A 20,330-nucleotide genomic window follows, 5' to 3' on the forward strand; every position below is an offset into this window, starting at 1 on the left:
GTCTTCCGACCTAAACAGGAGAGTGGTTGAGGTAAAGCAATAGACAGAGATGCGATAAGGAGACAGAAAGGTAACTTTGGAGGGGGGGGGGAGGGCTTGTGAGGTAGAGCCCATGGGCAGTTGTGCACTTTATCTATGTCTTAAAACTTTCCAGTGGTATTAACCTTTAAACAGCCAACAGAGTCGGGACCCGCTATTTTGCTTCAGTTAGTGAAACAGCGGAAAGCGCTTTAATGACTCGTCAGGAGTTGTGAGCGCTACATAAATACAATGTATAATGACTCAGCTTGTGGTTTCTCTCGTACTTTCTAATCCCTCACAGGCACTCTTCGGCAGCCCCTCCTAAGGGTGACCGGCCAGTCCTGTCACAGAACTCTCATGACGCACGCCGCAAAGGGTTAACACTTTCCCTTGTCTGGGAGAGCCTGCCCCTCGCAGCTGAGCCGCCGGGTATGAATAGCTCTGCCCTGCCGTCTCCCGGCCTCTCTCAGCTCTGCTCTCTCACACTCGGACATCCCTGTCCACCCCTCCTCCGCCTCAGGGGCTCTCGCTGAGTGTCTATAAGGACCTAACCCGCAACTGCTACCCAGAGGATGGCGAGCTACATGCGCAGCCCGGCCGCGGGCCAGGAGTCCCAGCAGATGTGGAGCCTCAACAAGCGCCTGGAAGCCTACCTATCCCGCGTCAAGGCGCTGGAGGAGGAGAACGAGCTCCTCAGAGGCGAGATCGAGAGCCTGAAGGGGTCGCGGGCCGAGAGGTCGTGGAGGAGCCAATTTGAGGACGAGGTTAGCGCCTTGAGGGACGAGTTGGACGCTAGCTTCCGAGATAAGTATGAGGTGGAGCTGGAGCTGGACAGTCTAGCCGACGAGATGGAGCTGGTGAATAGGAGATGCCAGAGGGAGAGGGAGGCTCAAGAGGATGCCAAGAAGGAGCTAGCCGAGAACAAGAAGGCGCTGGAGGAGGAACGCAGGGCCCAGATTTGGCTGAAGGAGAAAGCCGCCCAGCTGGAGAGCGAACTCGAGGCGCTAGTCGAAGCCCACGAGGCGGACAGGGCGGAACTCGAGCAGGAGATGGCCAGCATGTCCCAGAGCATGGACAGCTTCCGGGTGGCCCCAGTGGCCCTGGCGCCCCTGGAGCTGGAGGACTACACCAAGCGCCTGTCCGAGGTATGGAGGGGGGCCGTGGAGACCTACAAGAGCGAGGTCTCCTCCCTGGAGACCACCCTGGCCGAGTCCAAGGACAAGCTCTGGAAGGCGACCGAGGAGAACCGCCAGAACCAGGCGCAGCTGCAGGGCCTGGAGAAGGAGCTGGCCGGCCTGAAGATGCGCAAGGAACTGCTGGAGCAGCGCCTCGCCAAGGAGTGGCAGGACCAGCAGGGGGGCCTCGAGCAGTGCCAGGTGGGTGCAGGCACTTTCCGCTCTTCACTGGTGTGGGTGGAGGGGTACGCTACTGGCGGTCAAAGGTACAGAACTGGGCTCTAATCCTGCATGCACCGCTTAGTCACAATGTGTGATCCTGGGCGAATTATTACATCCCTGTATTATTATGAGCGGTTCGAAACCGGCTAACGCCCAATGTTAGGGACAGGAGAGAGAGAGAAAAAAAGAGAGAGAGAGTATATATTTTTGCATCAACGCTTTGGTTTGCTGGTTGCCTTCGGGATGATAATCTGAGTAATGAACCCTGGTGAAATCATACTCCTCGTGTAAATACCCCGTTCGAATAAAGCGCTTTCATAACGTGCTTTGGACCTAGAGTCTAGCGAAGCGCTACAGTTGTCATCCGGCAGGGAGCCGAGTGGCAGGAACCTCTGTGATTAGCGCAAGATCACACATTTGGGTCTGGTGGAAGTTAGAACTTAGATCTGTCAGTTCTCGTTCAGTGGCATCTCTCCTCCTTAGTCGCATAGTGACCCCGCCCATTTCAAATCCCCTCGTCTTGAATGTCTGATCTCTTTCATAGCGTTGTTTTTGCTTCATGCTCCCCTCTTCTCGCCCATCCATCTCACTCCTCCGCGAGGATCAAGGCTCCGGGTGTGAGATGGATCCCAGCGTCGCCTCTTTGTGAGGGTGTTCCTCGGACAGCGGTACCCGCCGCGTGCATCGCCCTTGAGATAAAGGCTGGCTGCCGGCAGATTCAGGGTGTGGCGTCTCTAGCTGAGAGCACTGCGTTAGAAAGCATCGCACAGCTGTTGCAGCGTGTCCACGTTTAAAGGGCATAATTCGACACATAACTCCATGTTTTCAGAAACCGAACTCGCTCTTCACAAATTATTGTTTTTTAAAAGTTATATATACACACGGTCGATTATATGCGTTAATTTTTTTTTTTTAAAAAGCCACGAACAATTCTATTCAATAGCAAATATTTTTACAAATTCTAAAGCAATGTAAAAAAAATGATAACAATTTTCATCTTAAAACATTATCCTCAAAGGTCATCAAACGCACCACATGACAATAAATTAAATTAGTGTTTACATTTTCTAAACAAGTCGACTACCTACAATTTTAACAAAAGAATAATGCATTAAGAATACATAATTTATAAATAAACAATTTATAAAGCGCATGGCTGCTTCCACGGGGTGTCCCAGCGCTGCTGTCAAATAACTCATGGTAAGCTGCCTCTACTTCCATGCCCCATACGCCACGCTGTGATTTCCTGACATAGGAGTTGGCCTACACAAGAGATTGGTCTGTTTGTAGTGTAAGACTAAATAGTCTTAAACATAGCTAGAGGTAAGTCCAATATTTATATCATGCGACTTCAAATTATCCCACGGGTAGTTTAGTCCACTAGAACAGAAGCAGTGATAAAAGACTACAACTCCCAGAATGCATTAGATTGTTCAGTGAACGTCTAGTACTAGGAACATGGGGCTACAGTGGCTTGGAGTTATCTGGCCACACAAAAACATATGTTATTGTCCCGCAGGAAGAAACATGCCTTCCGGCTCACGAGTCGATGCTTGCTTCCCATGCTCAGTTAAATATTAAAATATTTAGTTTCCCTAATGGGCATGACCCCCTGAGAAAGCTTCCTTGACCTCTGACATGCCCTGATGGAGCTTAGCGCCCATCTGGCTCCTCTGCCAGTGCACTTCCTGCCTCTGTTTCTCTAATGAATTCATGCCTGCTCTCTGAGGAGGCATGTTTCCGAAATTCGTGCTGGCTGTGAAAATGCATGGGAGGAGGGACTTAATGTAAGCAAGCCCCAGTCTCACAGGACCCAAAAAGCCACGTCAGAAATGAATATTGGCCACAGCTGCTTCGTTCAGCGGAAATGTGCCTTTTTCTGTAGATCCCACTTAGCCTGCGTTTATGAGCTTCAGATTATGGCACACGAGGGGTTGGGGCAATAGAAGGATGCGCCCAGGATCACACAGCTGTGTTGCCGTTGGGCAGCAAGTTTAGAACTCCGGTTTTCTAGTCGGTTCACATTATGTAACTTTAACCACCTTACCTCATGTCCTCCATGACAAATGATGCATGCACTGGGTAAGGACATCTGTGCCAAATCCGGCCCTATCCAGGGTGGCAGACAGGGCATGCGCTGGGCATCCTTCTTCTAGGCCTACACAGTTTAGAGGTGGTTGACATAAAAGTGGAGGCCAGAGAGTGCCACTTAATTATTTGTAAAATGGCTGATTTTCTTTCTGTCTGGTGTCTTTAAACTGTTGGTAGGGCTGGGTCAAAGTCAGACACATGCCAGCTATAATGGTAGCCTGATAAACTTTTAGGAGCTCTTAAACTCCCCACTTACAGCAGCTTTGAAAGCAGAACCGGAACCCAGATGCTTGCTGCGCCTGCCCGAGGCACTTTGGGGCATATTCACAAGTCCCTTTCGCTGCCGGTATGCCACTTTTCCCATATTAAAAGCAGTGCTTAATTTGTAAAAAAAAAAAAAAAACATAAGTGCCAGGGCCCTCTTCAGGAGGCCACTGCAGCTTTCACCACCCATTGCCCTGCCAGCGCTGCCAATGGCAGTACCAACGCAACTACTAACCATCACGCTCCTACACCTGATACAATTCAGTGTACTCTAGGCCTCCAAAGCTATAAAAATGGCTTGGGCGGCAGTCAGGAGTTATTTTTAGCAGCGCCACCATCTGGCAGACTAGTACAAGCCCAGGTGTTGACAATGCCAGTGCTGAGCACTGGAAACCACCAGCTCAAATTAAGCACTGATTAAAACTGATGCACCGGCGGCACAAGGGGTTTGTAAATAAGTCGCAAGGAGTCATCTCCGTGAAATTCAGAAGTTGACACTGCTTTTGAGGACATCAAAGCATCTATGATATGTAACCAAGTCACGCTGTAAAGCTCCCACTAGTGGCAGTTCACTTAGTGGTGGGCGCTATACAAACAGCAGTTTCACAGCAAAGCAGGATTTGCATCATACACCCAGTGGGAGCTATTTGAAGTGCCTTGAAGCGATGAGAGCGCGGAGGAGGAACCTCCTCTATTTCTTGAAGAAGAACACTTGACCCAACTGTGTATTTTCCATAGTGCCCAGCCTGCCTCAGCTCACACATTTTGTCGAGTCACAAATCCATAGCTCGAATGCCTGGCGAAGGGCAGATGCACTGAATTGCAAGGTCACCCTTCTGGCCCACAGCAGTCACAGGTTAACACAATATAAATTTTGGGTCATGTTCGCGCTTTATAAAACTTTTCAAATAAATGAACAAATAAATAAATAAAATTAAGCGTCGCTCCCCCAAAAAACGCAAGACCACCACTCTGGAGACACCCGCACTACCCACGTAGACTACGCTGCTAGGACCACACCCTTCCAAGCAGGCACTCCCCAGTGTGAAGCGCGCTGCTAACAAGCGTCAGCGGCTTATCCAGGCCATGTAGCGCTATGCAAATGGAATTACAATACAGCGCTGACCCCCACTCACAGTAATCAGAAAGCCCGTCCAACATTTAGTTTTTTTGCCTTTTGATCTTCACCAGATCAAGGGCCTGATTCAGATCTTGGCGGAACAGTTACTGTCACAACGGAGACAGATACCCTGTCTGATGAAATATAAATCCCATAGGATATAATTGGATTATATTTTGGCGGACGGGATATCCGTTACCGTTGTGACGGAGTAACCCGTCCGCCAAGATCTAAATCCGGCTCTAAGTTCTCGTGTGGTACAGGAGGGTCCCTGACCTCTCAACCAAACCCCTTGGTCCCAAGGTCAATACGTATCTGAGCGGATTCAGCCTCGGGAAGTGTGAGGTCCTCCCCAGAGTTTGCAGGGAGGGTCCTTGATTTGTATTCGGACACCGCAACTTTGAGAAGCGCCTCCTGGAATATGGCCTCCTCCAGCGCTACTCAACATCATAAAGGTCCTCTGTGCCTGTCCCGTTCCTTGGCAGAGGCACTGAAAGTGAAGTGCATGGGAAGGGCTATCAACAGTGCAGCAGGTGCAGTGGCACCTGGTCCTAGCAGTGAGAGGGACTTCTGCGCCCTCGTCATGGCTGTCACGTCCTACCTCATTGGGGCTAGGAGGGCCCATTTCCTTCTTGTACTGAAGCACCAAAAGAAGAGTGCCTGGGCTGTACTATCAACAGTGCAGCAGGTGCAGTGGCACCTGGTCCTAGCAGTGTGAGGGCCCGCTGCGCCCTCGTCATGGCTGTCGCATCCTACTTCATTGGATCTAGGAGGGCCCATTTCCTTCTTGTACTGAAGCACCAAAAGAAGAGTGCATGGGAAGGGCTATCAAGAGTGCAGCAGGTGCAGTGGCACCTGGTCCTAGCAGTGTGAGGGCCCGCTGCGCCCTCATCATGGCTGTCGCATCCTACCTCATTGGGGCTAGAAGGGCCCATTTCCTTCTTGCACTAAAGCACCAAATGCAGAGTGCCTGGGCTGTGCTATCAAAAGTGCAGCGGGTGCAGTGGCACCAGGTCCCAGCAGTTGGAGAACCCACCTCTCCCTGACTGTGGATGTCTTTCCCTACCCCATCGGAGTCAGGAAGCCTCATTTCCTTCGTACACCATGACCCACGTCTCTTTCACTAGACCTCTAGGCGAGAGCAATGATGACCCAGCCTTTGTGCAATTTTCCAGAGTAGATGTTGGCTTCCCTTTAGATTCGGTCATGCCTGCGCCCCGCCCTCTGCCCCCACACGAGCCCCCTCTTTGGATTTCCGCCTTTCCATTGAGTTCGATGCAATTGGAATTCCATGTAACTCGACGGTTGTAGAGTGACTGTGTTTCTCTGTCCCTATGCAGTGCCTATAGATTTACAATGATGCATAGGCAGCACTCTGCCTGCCCCAGCCAGGAGTGGGTGCGGTGCCCAGTGAGTGGAGGGTGTGGAAGGACGTCCTTGATGCCAGATGCTTGGCAGTGCTTTCCAAATATGGACCTCGAAACAGCTGCAGAAGAAGCACTTATGTCTGGCCTGGCATGTTGGTGTGATGGTTCATATGCCACACAAATAACTGAAAAAAGAAAACCTGCAGCTGCATAAGTGTGGTAGCCGATGCTTGCAATAAAATGTGAAAAAAACTTCCACATCATGATAATAGAATAGTGCCAGTGAGTCCTGGAAAGTGGGTGTAATTTTAACAAGCACTAAAATCCTTTTTAGTGTGAATGCTCATCACAGAAAAATAGGATCCTTATTGCCACTCAGTGTTAATTTGTAAAAGTGCCAGGGCTCTCATTAAGAGCCCACTGCAGCTTGCAACACCCATTGCTTCTGCCAGCGCTGCCAATGATAGTAAAAATACAACGACTAACCAACTATGCCAGGCCCCCACAGCTATAAGAATGGCTTGGGCAGCAAGTTATTGTAATTTTTAATGTATTGTGATTTAATAATTAACTGTTGGTGTGCTCTCTAAATTAGACAGCGCCACCATGTGGCAGACTGTCACAAGTGCCAGTGTTGACAAATAAGTGCTGGTGCCCAGAACCGGAGACCCCCGGCTCAAATTAAACACTGCTGCCACAAAGAAAAGGTACTATTGGCTTTTAAATACTCTATCCTCATGACATAGTTAAACTGAACGCTGGGGTGGGCAGTAGCAAAATGTGAATGACAGTTTAACAGACCAATAGATAAACAGGGCTAACCCAACGCCTACTATGTATGATGTACAGCTCTTTTGACATTTAACTTGATGTGGACACTGACTTGTCCTAGCGGTGTAGAATGTCACTTTATTCCTTTGGATGCTGGCCCTTTAAGTGCCATTGGGCATACAGATGTTATCACAGTGCTTAGATGCCCAGGTGGCTTTGGCACTATACAGGCACACGTGTCATTTGCATCAAAGGAGGAAGAAATAGCTTTGCATGGATTTTTTGTGTGTATTTTCCACACATGGCCTATTAGTTACGCTCCCTGTCTAGCCACCCGTCTGGTGCACATTAGCTGCTCTTACAATGAACTACATTTAATTAAAACGTTTCATAGCATCTTCAATTGCCACAGCCAATTGGCTTTAAGCACTTACAACGATTAAGGAACACAGCAGCACGCTGGCTGAAGCAATAGTATCACAAACTGTGCTGCTTTATGCCGCATATTTTTTCCCCTGGCTGCATAATTTAGCAGTGGCGGCTCACCGAGGGAGTGCTATGGGGTGGGGCGGGGGAGGGGCAGGGCAGTCCGACATACGACAGACAGAAGTAAGGTAAGCAGGGCCGGACTGGGAAGCAAAACCGGCCCTGGCAAAGTGCTCGTAGGCCGGCCCCCCCACTCGCGGGGGGGGGGGCGCCGAGCTCTTTGCTGTGCTGCAAAAACGGCCCTGTAACAAAAACGGCCCCCATGGGCCCAAAACCGGCCCCCACCCTAGCGGCGCTCCGGGGGATTGCCCGGTGCCCGCTGCGGCCAGTCCGGCCCTGAAGGTTAGTAATTAAATAAATACAACAATTTACCATGCGCGCGCTGCATCGCTGAGTTGGCAATGCATCGCGCGCAAGGTAAATTGTTTTATTTATTTAATTACTTACTTTACGTCTCTCCATCGTATGGCGGACTCCACTACCCTCCCATCCTGCCCCTCCCCCGCCCCGCCCACCGCCTTGTAGCACTCCCTTGGCGAGCCGCCACTGGCGGACCCCTGTCGCCTAATACCAGCTGCCAGTCCTATATTGATCGAGGATAATTTGTAAATACTAGCACCTGCACTTGAAGAGATGCGTAGTAGGGTAAGTTTGGGGTCCATGCTCCGATGCCAGTTTGTGGAGTCGTTAAAGAGAAAGGAAGCCAGGATGCGGTGGAATCGAGACCACCCATTGTCAGTATTCAGCAAGCGAATGATGCCAAACGCGTGCTTGGTTTAGCATCCACCTGACGCCTCTGTCTTCCACCTCCCTCCACTTCCTGTCTCTGCCTCAGTTCTGCAGGTTCTTTTCCACCTCTGCTTCCTCCCTTCGTCCCCGCAGTCTGGATATGGCGTAAGGGCTAGAGCAGCGAACTCTGTAGCAGGGGTACTAGGTTCGAGTCTGGTGTTGGCTCAACATCCCGTGATTCTGTGCAAATCACCTAATCTCCCCGTGCCTAACAAAAATGAACGTGTCCTTGTGTAACGTAACTGGTGCTGGTGTAAAGCGCTCCAATACCTTCGGGTCGAGTTCACACTATATAAAATTGCAAAAAAAAATGCAAGCATTTACAATGCAATAGGTCTCGCTGTGACATTGTTTTGAGCTATTGGCATTGAAAATGTTATTGTTTTTTCCCCTTCGTGAAGAATTAATCAAATGGAGTAATTGAAAGTGGCAATAGTTCACTTTGTTGAAACTACGAAATCTATTGCATTGCATTTGTACTATAGCACCTTCTCTCTCGAAACTCCATATTCTCCTACAACACATCAGCAAATATACCAATATATCTATAGCTGGGGTGTCAGTCACACCTGGAGGCAGAATTGTCATGTCTTATTAGGTGTAGCCTTAAAAAACTAGGAATTACTGGTGGAATCAGTAATCCTGTACCTAATTCCACGAGCTATTTCTCATTTTACTGGGACAATTAAGGTTTCATCAGCGTAAATATCTGGTTAATTGCTCAGGAACCGCGGTGATCCCACAGAGCTCGTTCTTTCAATGGGGCAGGTAACTCATGAAGTAAGAGGGCCCTGGCAAGAAAGAGTCACTTCATCATTTTTGGTAGTATACTTACATTTTTCAAAAGTTGAAACAGGGGGGCGGAGTTAATGTATTCACCTTTTCACTACACTATAATATCCACTCCCATGGCAGTGACACTCTCTGAATAAAGCCCAGTTGGCCGGACTACTTTCTTTCGAAGCTCCCGCCCCCTCAGAGGTCCTCAAGGGTTAAACATCTTTCCCTTCGGAGAGTTGGGGACCTGCCCCAACAGAAGGTTCTCAGCAAGTTAGGCCATCCAACTCTCTGTCTTGACATCTAGGCAGCAGTTGGGGGTTCTTCCTCAGTTCTAAAGTCAATCTTGAGTACTTAAGGAGGGCAGAAACAAAATCCCGTCCCTGATCAAGTCATTTGTTGCGTACTCGCAAAAATCTGAGCCGATGTAGTTTAAACGGCCAGCTTACATCGGATGTGACTGTGGTTAGCTAGAGACCACCCAAACCAGTCACTTGTATTGTGCAGCACTAAAAGCATTTGGAGGAACCCCGGCAAACTCAAGTGCATTTTTCTTCATGCACAATCAAGTGCAATGACTGGCATCCTAGGATATTACCAGATTCTCAGATCCCACAGTGATGTCTAGCATCCCATAATGCCCCCTAAGGCTGGCAAGAGGAAACATTGGGAAAGGGGCACTTCCTGGGAGCACACATGGTCATGCCCTGAGGCTCCATCTTTGTTTAAGAGTTGACCCTACAGAACTGGTACTGTGCAGCACGGCAAGCTTGGGGGAATTACAAACTGGCACAGACATAGCAGCCAGCAAAACAGGGAGACTGCACAGACACAAGACATAAGCAGTGCAGATTGAACATCACTGTGTTTACATGCACCGTGTTCACCACAGTAAAGCCGGATCAAGTGGTTGTGCCAATGCTTGTTTTTACAATTAGAAGGCAGTTAACCTCATTATAGTTGAAGCAGAAGATTTTCTTACCATATGGCTAGAACCTCCGGCCGCGCATGCCAGCCCTTTTCAAATGGTCCTCTAGGGGGCGCAACAGCAAGGCTATCAATGTCCCCGTCACTAGAATGGTCGGGCCAGACTGCAGGATGCAGACATTCTACATGAATTTCCATCGCTGCTCAAGTTCCACCGGTTCTTCTAAGGAAGCTCTCTTGTAGTAGTCCTGCAGGAAAACTGTGGTGCCATGACGTGGGAGCCTGTCCCACTGGAGGAAGAGGCTGTGTAACCCGAGGGATAGCTCTGCTGTGTGAGACTGCAAGACTAGAGGAAGAGGCTGTGTAACCCGAGGGATAGCTCTGCTGTGGGAGCCTGCAAGACTAGAGGAAGAGGCTGTGTAACCCGAGGGATAGCTCTGCTGTGGGAGCCTGCAAGACTGGAGGAAGAGGCTGTGTAACCCGAGGGATAGCTCTGCTGTGGGAGCCTGCAAGACTGGAGGAAGAGGCTGTGTAACCCGAGGGATAGCTCTGCTGTGGGAGCCTGCAAGACTGGAGGAAGAGGCTGTGTAACCTGAGGGATAGCTCTGCTGTAGGAGCCTGCGCCACTGGATGAAATGAGGATCAGTAACATGAGGGATAGATCTGCTGTGTGAGACTGCAAGACTAGAGGAAGAGGCTGTGTAACCCGAGGGATAGCTCTGCTGTGGGAGCCTGCAAGGAAGAGGCTGTGTAACCAGGAGGCAGGTACCGCAGGCCTTCAGGAACAGGCTTGAACCTTCACCCCAGCACATCCACCTCCCTGGGGGCATCTGGGGGCAAAACTGACCATTTCATTATCGATGCCTAGAGATTGGCTGGTTCTGGGTCATATATTAACCTCGGTACACAGGGCTGAAGTCTGTCTAGTGGGGCCTCCCCCCAGCCCAGGCCCTGGACTGGACTGTGAGTGACTGACGCTGCACAGGTCTCCGCAGGCCACAGGATCACACAGTGAGTCATCGAGGTGCCCCACCCCAGAGACTGATCGTGTCCGCTGCAGCAGCTCGAGGGATCACTTCGGCAACCCCTGCCTTGCAGTAAAGTGAGCTCTGCCCTGGTCTGTGCCCCCCTCCCCCCCACACACACCCTGCCATTAACCCCCACCACATCCCGCAGGAGCCTGGAGTCAGCATTGATAACAAGTTCCTACCCGAGCAGGGGGAGGAGTGAGAGGCAGAAGGAAGAGGTGGGGGCCGGGGGAAGGGGGATAATGACGATGACAACTTCAGAGGGAGGGATTCCAACCCGAGGAATGTGGAAACAGGGCACGGGTAGAGGGACCTGCCTCCGAGGCTGCAGATGTAATGTTCATTTACTCTCACCGGAGAGGCCACAACTTTACCACACTAGGGGGGGCGTGACACAACTTTACCACACTACGGGGGGGGGGGTCAGGTTACCCTGCATCAGAGCCCCGGGTACAGAAACCTACCCCATGGCACCGACAGCGATGCAGGCAATAGGCATGAAGTGTTTAGCACCAAGAGAGATACCTCGCTGTACTTTTTCTGTCCTCGCTTCTCACGGTGTCTCGCGGCGCTAAGGGAACACTAATAAAACAAGCTCTCCAATCAGTGCTTCTTTGTTACCACCCTGTCTCCTTTTGGGACGGCCCATCCGGACTGGATCCTTTGCTTCACGGCTTGTTCATATAACACGCCTCCTTTAGATAAGAAATTGCTTAACGACAGCCTTGAAGCAAATGATCCAGTCCGGATGGGCCGTCCCAAAAGGAGAAAGGGCAGTAACAAAGAAGCCTAATTTTCAATCAGAGGCCACCGTTTACCATAAATGATGACGCGATCCAATGAAAATGAGAGGTGGGGCTTCAACCCCCTTCTGAAATCTCCCTCACAATATGTCTTGCAGAGTGAGCAGCGCATGCACGCTGCAACGCTAGGCGAGACCTAAAAATAATATGATGGTAAAATCAAATAGAAGTAAGAGGAGTATTAGAGGGCATGTCGTCTCTGCCCCATACTTGATGAAAAAAAACAGGATAACAAAACGTATTGTAACTTATACTGCTCGGTATTCCAGATAAAATAACATTTGTCCGATGGAGCGCTCCCAATCTACTGATAAAAGAGCATTTTTTAGGGGGTTTCCTTTGTATTTGGTGCCGCCTAGTGGTGGTGTAGCAAGGCTGCGGCCTGACCTCGCATTGTGCAGCGGTCGCTGCTCGTCTTGAAGGGAAAACGGAACCGTCACAAAAACATTCACGAGAGGATAGTTATAGCAGTTCAAACCTCCACTGAGGCAGCAATGGGGCCGGATATTCCATTGATTAGCGTGCACTAGCCATAGAGGCAATATTAATTTCAGTGAAGACCAGCACGTACCCATGTCCACCAATCACATCAGGTAACAGTGTTGGCAACGCCAACATGTTTTCCTTGCAGCTGTGAGGAGTGTCACCTGGGGAGAGCTGCCGTCACAGGAATAGCGCTTGGCAACTACAAGCCTCTGATGTGATGCTCCTGCCAGGACTCAAAAGTTGCTTCTGCTGCTGACAAATGTGTGCTCGTCACGTATGCAGTAAGGAACTATTTAACCACATCACCAAAATATCACCTCAAGTCAGCAGCACAGTTTAATCATCCGCAAAATGCAACAGACAGCTAAAGCTGATGGAAGCCAGAACCAAAAAGAGCCCCATTTTATGGGGTGATTCTCTGTCCTAGAATAACTTTGTAAACAATTTTAATACGCTCTTCCTGTGTGGCGCAATTGCTCATCAGGCGGCAAACGTGGGGGCAGATTGACTAAATTTGAATGCAATGCAGCGCAGCAAGGGACGTTGCAGTGCTGCATTGCGTCAAAGGGAGAGAGCAGAAATGCATCATATCTTCCACAGTTCCTGTCTGTCAGACCGCTAGCACACTTATGCAGGCAGCTGGCATGTATGTGCACCGGTGGGGCGGGCGGGAAACGCAGTGGTGGGTGGGTGTGTGCGTGCATGCAGGCAGGGCGAATGGCAAATAGTACAATCTAAAGTCACTTACCATGCCTGCTGCATGTCCGACGTCCTCTACAGGCCCCTCCTCCGTCTTTCCTATGGGCTCGACTAAAGGAAGTTCCACTAACCAATCCTGGTGCCACTCTCACCAGCATGAGAGCAGCGCCAGAATGAGCGTCTCGCCTGGACGCTCCTTCAGGCCCTCTAGGCCTGTGTTTTGTCTCCACCCAACTGTCTAAGACAGCTGAGTGGAGAGCTGCAAGGTGCGCGTGTCACTTTGGCCGACTCAAGAGAGCCTTGGGTCGTGAACAAGGCAAAACATTTTTTTGCCCAAGATAACCCGATGTGGCACACAACTATGGAAAAAAAAACATGATATATCTCAGAACAAAAAAATGAAAGTATCTAAACTGGTGCTCCAGATCCAGGAAACCATCCGAGAATAAAAACACACCTGAGACCCCCAAGCGAGGCTCAAAAATTCCCAACCATGAAAAATTGTGAGGCGTGCGATCCAATCCGGGCTCTCCTTTTCCCCTACTACAGTCCTGAAACATCTCAATTGCAATCCAACCTTTGCTTCTGGTCTGTCTTCTAGTATTCTCCTGTTCCCTGATCCTCTTTGTTTTGGTTCTGTGAGCTCAGTCAAAGCACGTACAGCATCCGAAATGGGAGGTTCCATGGAGGTCAAGCCTGGACATTGGCAGCGCCATGATGTCATGCACTCCGCCATCTTGGACCCTTCAGTCAGGTCACTCTGTGTGTCAAACTGTGGACATCTCCCCCCATAGTTTGCATGCTTGCATGAAGCCCCTATGACTTAAACCCATATGTGGGGATCAGTGCATGAGTACTTTACCAAGCCCTCAAGTTCGATATGTCCACATCCAGCGTGGAATTTTCTCTTTGCATTTTGGTATGGGAGTGCGGTTGTTTCTATTCTCAATACAGGACTACCAGTACTGACATGCACATCAAGGAACATGGATTGTATGAGGAACTCATCGTTGAACCTGGAAAACCTGAGAGCTCAGAACTTACTCTTTGTCAAAATGACATGGACTTGGCATTCGGAGAATGGAATCAGGTTGTAGTTTGTTTTGTATGAGGTAGAAACCTTGAGGAGTGAAGATGCTGATCTGCTGAAAAAGTAATATCAGAAGCTAGAGATAAAAAAGAGTATTTGAATGATTTCAAGAACCCATCAAGCGAAGCCGTCCAACACTATTTGTGTTTCGGCTGAACGGACAGCTGGATGAGTCTCCTTCGCGACATTAGCACTTCATCTCTCATTAGAAAAGGTTTTTCTGCTGCTTAGACCCTAGTTAAGTTTCCCGGCATTCATAAGAAGATGGTTGCTCCTACACAGTTGCTAAGCCCTTCTCGGGGCATCTTCCAATCAGTCTTCACCTGGGCTGCCAGGCTAAAAGAGACTTCATCAGGTGATTGGCGACAATATTACCGCTGCCCACCAGGCATTTAATGAAGTCCCCTCTCGATACAGTCAGATCGAATACGCCCTTTTGCTTGCATGTGCTAAATACTTCTGCTGTTCCTAAGCACTGTTGATAAAACATTACTATTGCCCACTGTGACAGGAATTACCACCCATTCTGAAATGTAATGAGCCACTTGTACTCAGGTCTCCAGACTTTCTGCCTCTCTCGCCCCAGCTATCTGTCAATGCAAGAGGTCTGCACACCTTTTGATGCACATGGCATAGCAGATGTTTTGATGAGATCAATCAATCAATCAAGGCATTTGTAGAGCGCACTACTCACCCGTGAGGGTCTCAAGGCGCTAAGGGGCGGGGGCAGCTATAGGTCGAACAGCCAGGTCTTAAGACATCTCCTGAAGGTCAGCAGGTCCTGGGTCTGCCGCAGATGGGCGGGGAGGGTGTTCCATGTCTTTGCGGCGAGGTGGGAGAACGATCTGCCGCCGGTGGTCGATCTGCGAATGCGTGGGATGGTGGCGAGGGCGAGGTCGGCGGAGCGGAGCTGGTGACGAGGGGTGTAGAAGGACAGTCGTTTGTTGAGGTATGCTGGTCCGGCGTTGTGGAGTGCTTTGTGAGCGTATGTGAGGAGTTTGAAGGTTATCCTCTTGTTGATCGGGAGCCAATGCAGATCTCTTAGGTGGGTGGTGATGTGGCTGTGGCGGGGGAGTCCGAGGATGAGGCGTGCGGAGGCGTTCTGTATGCGGTGGAGTCTTTTCTGGAGTGTGGTCGTGGTTCCTGCGTAGAGGGAGTTGCCGTAGTCCAGCCTGCTGCTGACGAGTGATTGGGTGACTGTTCTCCTGGTTACGGTGGGGATCCATCTGTAGACTTTGTGGAGCATTCGGAGGGTTGTTGAAGCAGGAGGAGGAGAGGCGTTGACTTGCTGGGTCATAGAGAGCGTTGAGTCCAGGATGAACGCCAGATTGCCTGATGAACCTATGAGATAGGTTGGTCATACCAAGTTGTTTACCAAGGCTTCCAAGCCCGTCTTTGGCCACATGACAGTTTCTCCCTTAAGCCAATTTTGGATCACTATCACCGCAATTTAACAGGGTATCTACAGAAGCAGTGCTTTGACGGTTCACATTAAGAACACTAAATGTGAAGAGACGGTTTGCAAGAAAATTAAGGTGGATCTGAGAGATGGTTCCTACATGTGGAACCTACACAATTAGTTCAACCAATGTGGAACTAGTGAAAATTCACAAATAGGAGCCAACACCCAGAACGCCACAGAACTGTGTTTCTGGCTTTCAAGCAGACTTTGTGGAACCAGCTAAACACATTTTAGTTTCATGAACCAGTTAAGAACAATTGAGTACTCATCAGTACTGAACCTGAGTGGATGTCTAAACTGATGGAACGTGATGGGACACCCCCGGATAACGAGTAAGAAACAATGCAATGTCCGGTAATACTGTTTGCGACTGAAAGTACGCAACTGAAGCATTCTCCCGCTGAATGATTCACCTGGACGCAAACAATTTACTATAGTTGAGATATCTGAAGTAGAATTGGGATCTCCTTGTTCCACATTGGACACCCTGACACTTGACTGCCTCTCCTCCTCATCGTTCAGCGATTGTAGCTTAAAGTAATACATTATAGCATAAGTTGGGCTCTTAAAATAGCCAACATCAGATGGAACCAGTCGGCCCTTTGCTGATCTCTCCTCCTTCCCCATAATGTCCACCATGACTTTTATCTAAGAATTTTTTTCATGAAAGGGACACACATATCCAACTTTCTCTAGAGAGGAATGCCCTTGACAGTGACTCATAAGGATATACATTAATGTAAATGCTTACTTTTTATTTACAACTTAATAATGCTGAAACGAATTTTCACAGATTATGGCATTAAAACACAAAAAGATGATGGGGTTCGACCAGGTCGACAACATGTAGTTGTGACCGTGGAGCCAGAGAGAATCTAAGCTTTCTCTCTGCCATCATGTACCGTAGCTCTCCCATTTAACTATATCTACTCCATATAGGTATACCTTGTTATTGTTATCAGTTTACATTGAAAACCTGAGGCGAGGGTCAACGATCAATATCAACTCCAAAATCAATCTTCGTCATTGAAAAAGATCGGGATCAGACATTGAATATCCACTTTCCTCACCTTGAGAGTTGATGGACAAACAGAACACAAGACGCCACATTAAGGTCACCTACATCATTAAAACCCGTGGAGATCGTATCAAGTTTCACAATCCCTCCCAGTATGAGCAATGTGTGTTGGATACCTGCCAAGTCTGGGTTGTAAGAATATCGACGACAACAATATTGATTTTTCCACACCTCCACGTCTGTGTGCTTAGAAGATTGTCATTGTGCATTGATGTGGAGTTGAGAACAGTAAACCTATACTCACCTATATGTATTGACCTTCATGATATTTTGGTGTCCGATATTTAGGTCAAGTATTTGCGTAGATTGATATTTTAGTTATCGAGATGCCGGTGGTATACACTAACTCGGCTCCCAATTATGCACCACCAGGGACCTTCAAGTTGGCCCACATCAGTGCTTAATTTGTAAAAAACACAAGTGCCCGGACCCTCGTCAGGAGGCAACTGCAGCTTGGAACACCTATTGCCCCTACTAGCACTGACGGTGACAGTCCCAACACAAGTACTAACCATCACACTCCTAAGAGTGTGACAATTCAGACTATTCCATGCCCCGAATCCTATAAGAATGGCTTGGGCTGCAGCTATGAGTTGTGTTTGCTGAAAATTGAATGAATAAATAACTGTCGTACTCATCCCTAAATTAACTGTACAGCGCCACCATGCGGCAGACTGTCATAAGTCCTGGTGTTGGCAATTAAGTGCTGGTGCCGAGCACCGGAAACCACCGGCTCAAATTAAGCACTGGTCCACGTGCATGTAATCTTTGGTTTCAAGATGGAGCAGCTGCCTTTGGAGTTCAAGGACCACGACCACCGCTCTCGAGTGCCCTTAGTCCAACCCGACAACCTTTCCTTTAACAGCCTCCTGAGGGGAGGCGTCATACCTCTAGGAAAGACCAATCAAGAACATCAACGACGGGTATGCGATGCGTGCCCTAGAGTACCCTGGCACGGGCCTGGCTGCCACTGGTCTCAGGGGTCTTGAGGCATCAGCGGCATTGGTTTAAAACCAATATTCATGGTCTGTGGTGACCGCTCCTTGTTCGTTTCCAAACCCCTTAGATGAGAATCGGCTGCTGATGGATATAGGATCAGACAAGAGGTCGATCCTGCGATGACATCACGGGTCAAAGGGTGCATCCGGCTTCCTTTTGTAAATTAATATTCATGAGTCCAACAGTGGTATGAAGAGACTCCTTTTCTCACTATGTGATCTCTTTAACTTTTAGGGCAAATCTCCACTCACTTAAAAGCTAGCTCCCAGAAGTGACTTCCAGCAGATATGCTTGGCGCTAGGCAAGAGGGAAGTAAATAAATAAACTCTAGGCCGCTCCCTTCAGCGACCACAGACAGTGCAATGCATCACAGCCTGTTACTTCCTTCCATGGCTAAAAGGCTAATTCGGTTATGGCTTCTAATTCAATTCTCCGGGCGCATCTGTTCTCCGCCCATCAATGATGCTGCAGATGGGTACCACCGAGATAGTCTTACAGCGGGTCGATCGCCTCCACGGGGATAACGAGGCACACGCTTAACCCTTCACGTGCTAAATGTCTGCAAGCCAGGCATGCTGACCGTTGAGCACCTGAGACCAATATACGTTACCTGCTTAATTGCAATTAGGCGCTCGTGAGAACTGATTGTAGGGTCTGAAACACAGCAGGTCAGCAAAAAACAGTACTTACGTTTTTCTCAATTTTTGTACATGCCATTTACTGGCTCACTGTTGTAAGGGGAGCTCGTGGGAGTAAATTAGCAAATGCATTAGCTAATGGCGCCTGTTTCATAGGGCCTAGAGGGCTTATAAGGCTCTGAAAGGTCAGAGTTCTGCAGGCCACATTGTAAAATTAATCAGAGGGCCTCTTAGGGCAGTTACACGACAGAAACCCTTTGTCCTGCACACGGCAGTGGAATAGATGAACAAATAGTCATAGTGAGCTGATAATAATATTTTTTTTAAATATAATTCAGTGGAAAAGAGGAATTCCATTTAATACCAAAAACATTCAACCAAACAATGCGCCAGAAAAGGCTTGTAAATATAAATTATTCAACATTTGGAAAAAATGCATCATAATTATTTTTCAAAGCACCGACATTCTTATTCCTAATTTGTCTCACGTTGGTTGCATTTTCTCCCTATTTATTGGTTTTCCTTAATAAGATAATCTTCACCTCCTCTTGTCTGTCTTTTACTGAGCTCTTTTCAGACTTCCCTACACCAATCGCATTAAAGAGCATCTCTCTGGTGTCCCCCTTCTCTTAAGGTCCCCTTTGTGTAAGTGTGACTATTATCTAATCACACATCCATCCTCACTTCTTAAAATGCATGCGTCTTCCTTTACTCGCCATCTGCTTCTAAATTAAAGTGCTGGTCCTTGCTTTTCCGACGCACAGTCGTTTTCACATTTTTTCCCATTTCGCCACTCGCTCCTTCTCTGACCAGTCAGTCCTCTCTGTCTCTTTTCCCTTCACACAGCCTTTTCAATTAACACTTTCTTGCTTCTTCACTCTGATGCTCTGCATTAACTCCATTATACAATATTGTTTTATAATGTATTTGTATAGCTCTTCTCACTCCACTGTGACCCTACACGTTGAAGCGTGCTACCCACCTCTCAGTCATTTCATCTGTAATTAATTGCCGCATTTATGTAACTTAGGTATTTAACTTTGTCAAAAGTGCTTCACAAATCCATTAAAATACAAACACAAAATTGCAAATTGTCCACAATTTGCATTCAACCTTTTCCAAATTAAAGCTCATAATAACATTTACAATCTAAAGGTAGTGTCGCTCCACATTTGACTTTGTGAGTCATAGACAGACATCATCCCTCAGAGTTATTGAACCATCACAGACTTGTTTTGACCGGTTTAGGGCATGTCAGCGTTAAGTAGTTGTTCTGCTTTCTGAGCCAGGAAACTCGAAAGAAGGCATCCACACAGATCTAAGAGTGTCAGAGCCGGACCAGCTTTTCAGGGTCACCGCTAACAATGTTTGTGAGTTTCATTTAAAGTAATTGTAAGTAACTTAAACTACATGAATATTCTGAGTGTCTGCTAGGATTCTAGCCCACCTGGACCTATCTTGGACCCAAATAGACTAGACTTTTCCACTTCACATTAATGTAGATTTTTCTTCTCATTTTGTTTTTTAACAAGCTATGAACTTGTTAGGTTTTACAAATGAATTAAAATAATCTCTTAGATATGTCTTACATTTAGTTGCCTAACTGACTCTTATTTCTGACAAGTTACTCAGTGTGGCAGATCCTAACTCACTCTTGATTGTAGTTATTTTGAGATCACTTTCTCAGTCTTTATCGGGCTGGCGCCTGGAGGCTCAGAGCCCCATTGTGTATCTGAGACAACACTGATGCCTTGGATAGGAGCCACTCCAAGCAGTTATGACCTAGGCGCTTGGCTAGTAACACATCCTCGGCTTGTCATCAGTCTTGGCCTAATCTGTTGGCCTCCGGCACTCTAAAGGCATCATGGGCCAGAAATAGGCACTGCGTCGACGTCACTAAGAGCGGCATTCAAGACTGTATCGGCCTCGACTACAAAGGCCGTTCTCAATACAGCCCATTCTTTCTCAAAGAACTGGGAGAGGGCACCGTGAAGACCCTTGGGCCAATCTGACCACAAACTCCATTTCTGGCACTTG

General features: G+C 48.4%; 1 protein-coding gene across 1 annotated transcript in view; it reads left to right on the top strand.

The window, feature by feature from the left end:
• The first annotated feature begins 367 nt into the window (after nt 1-367).
• NES (nestin) overlaps nt 368-20,330 on the top strand; it is a 57,756-nt gene continuing 37,793 nt past the window's right edge. The window contains exon 1 of the mRNA XM_085639277.1: nt 368-1,397. Within this exon, the coding sequence (XP_085495403.1) occupies nt 594-1,397 (804 nt within the window). The 5' untranslated portion in view covers nt 368-593. The remainder of the gene's footprint in view (nt 1,398-20,330) is intronic.

The sequence above is a fragment of the Triturus cristatus genome, chromosome 12 (genome assembly GCF_964204655.1).
Source record: "Triturus cristatus chromosome 12, aTriCri1.1, whole genome shotgun sequence".
NCBI classification, from domain to species: domain Eukaryota; kingdom Metazoa; phylum Chordata; class Amphibia; order Caudata; family Salamandridae; genus Triturus; species Triturus cristatus.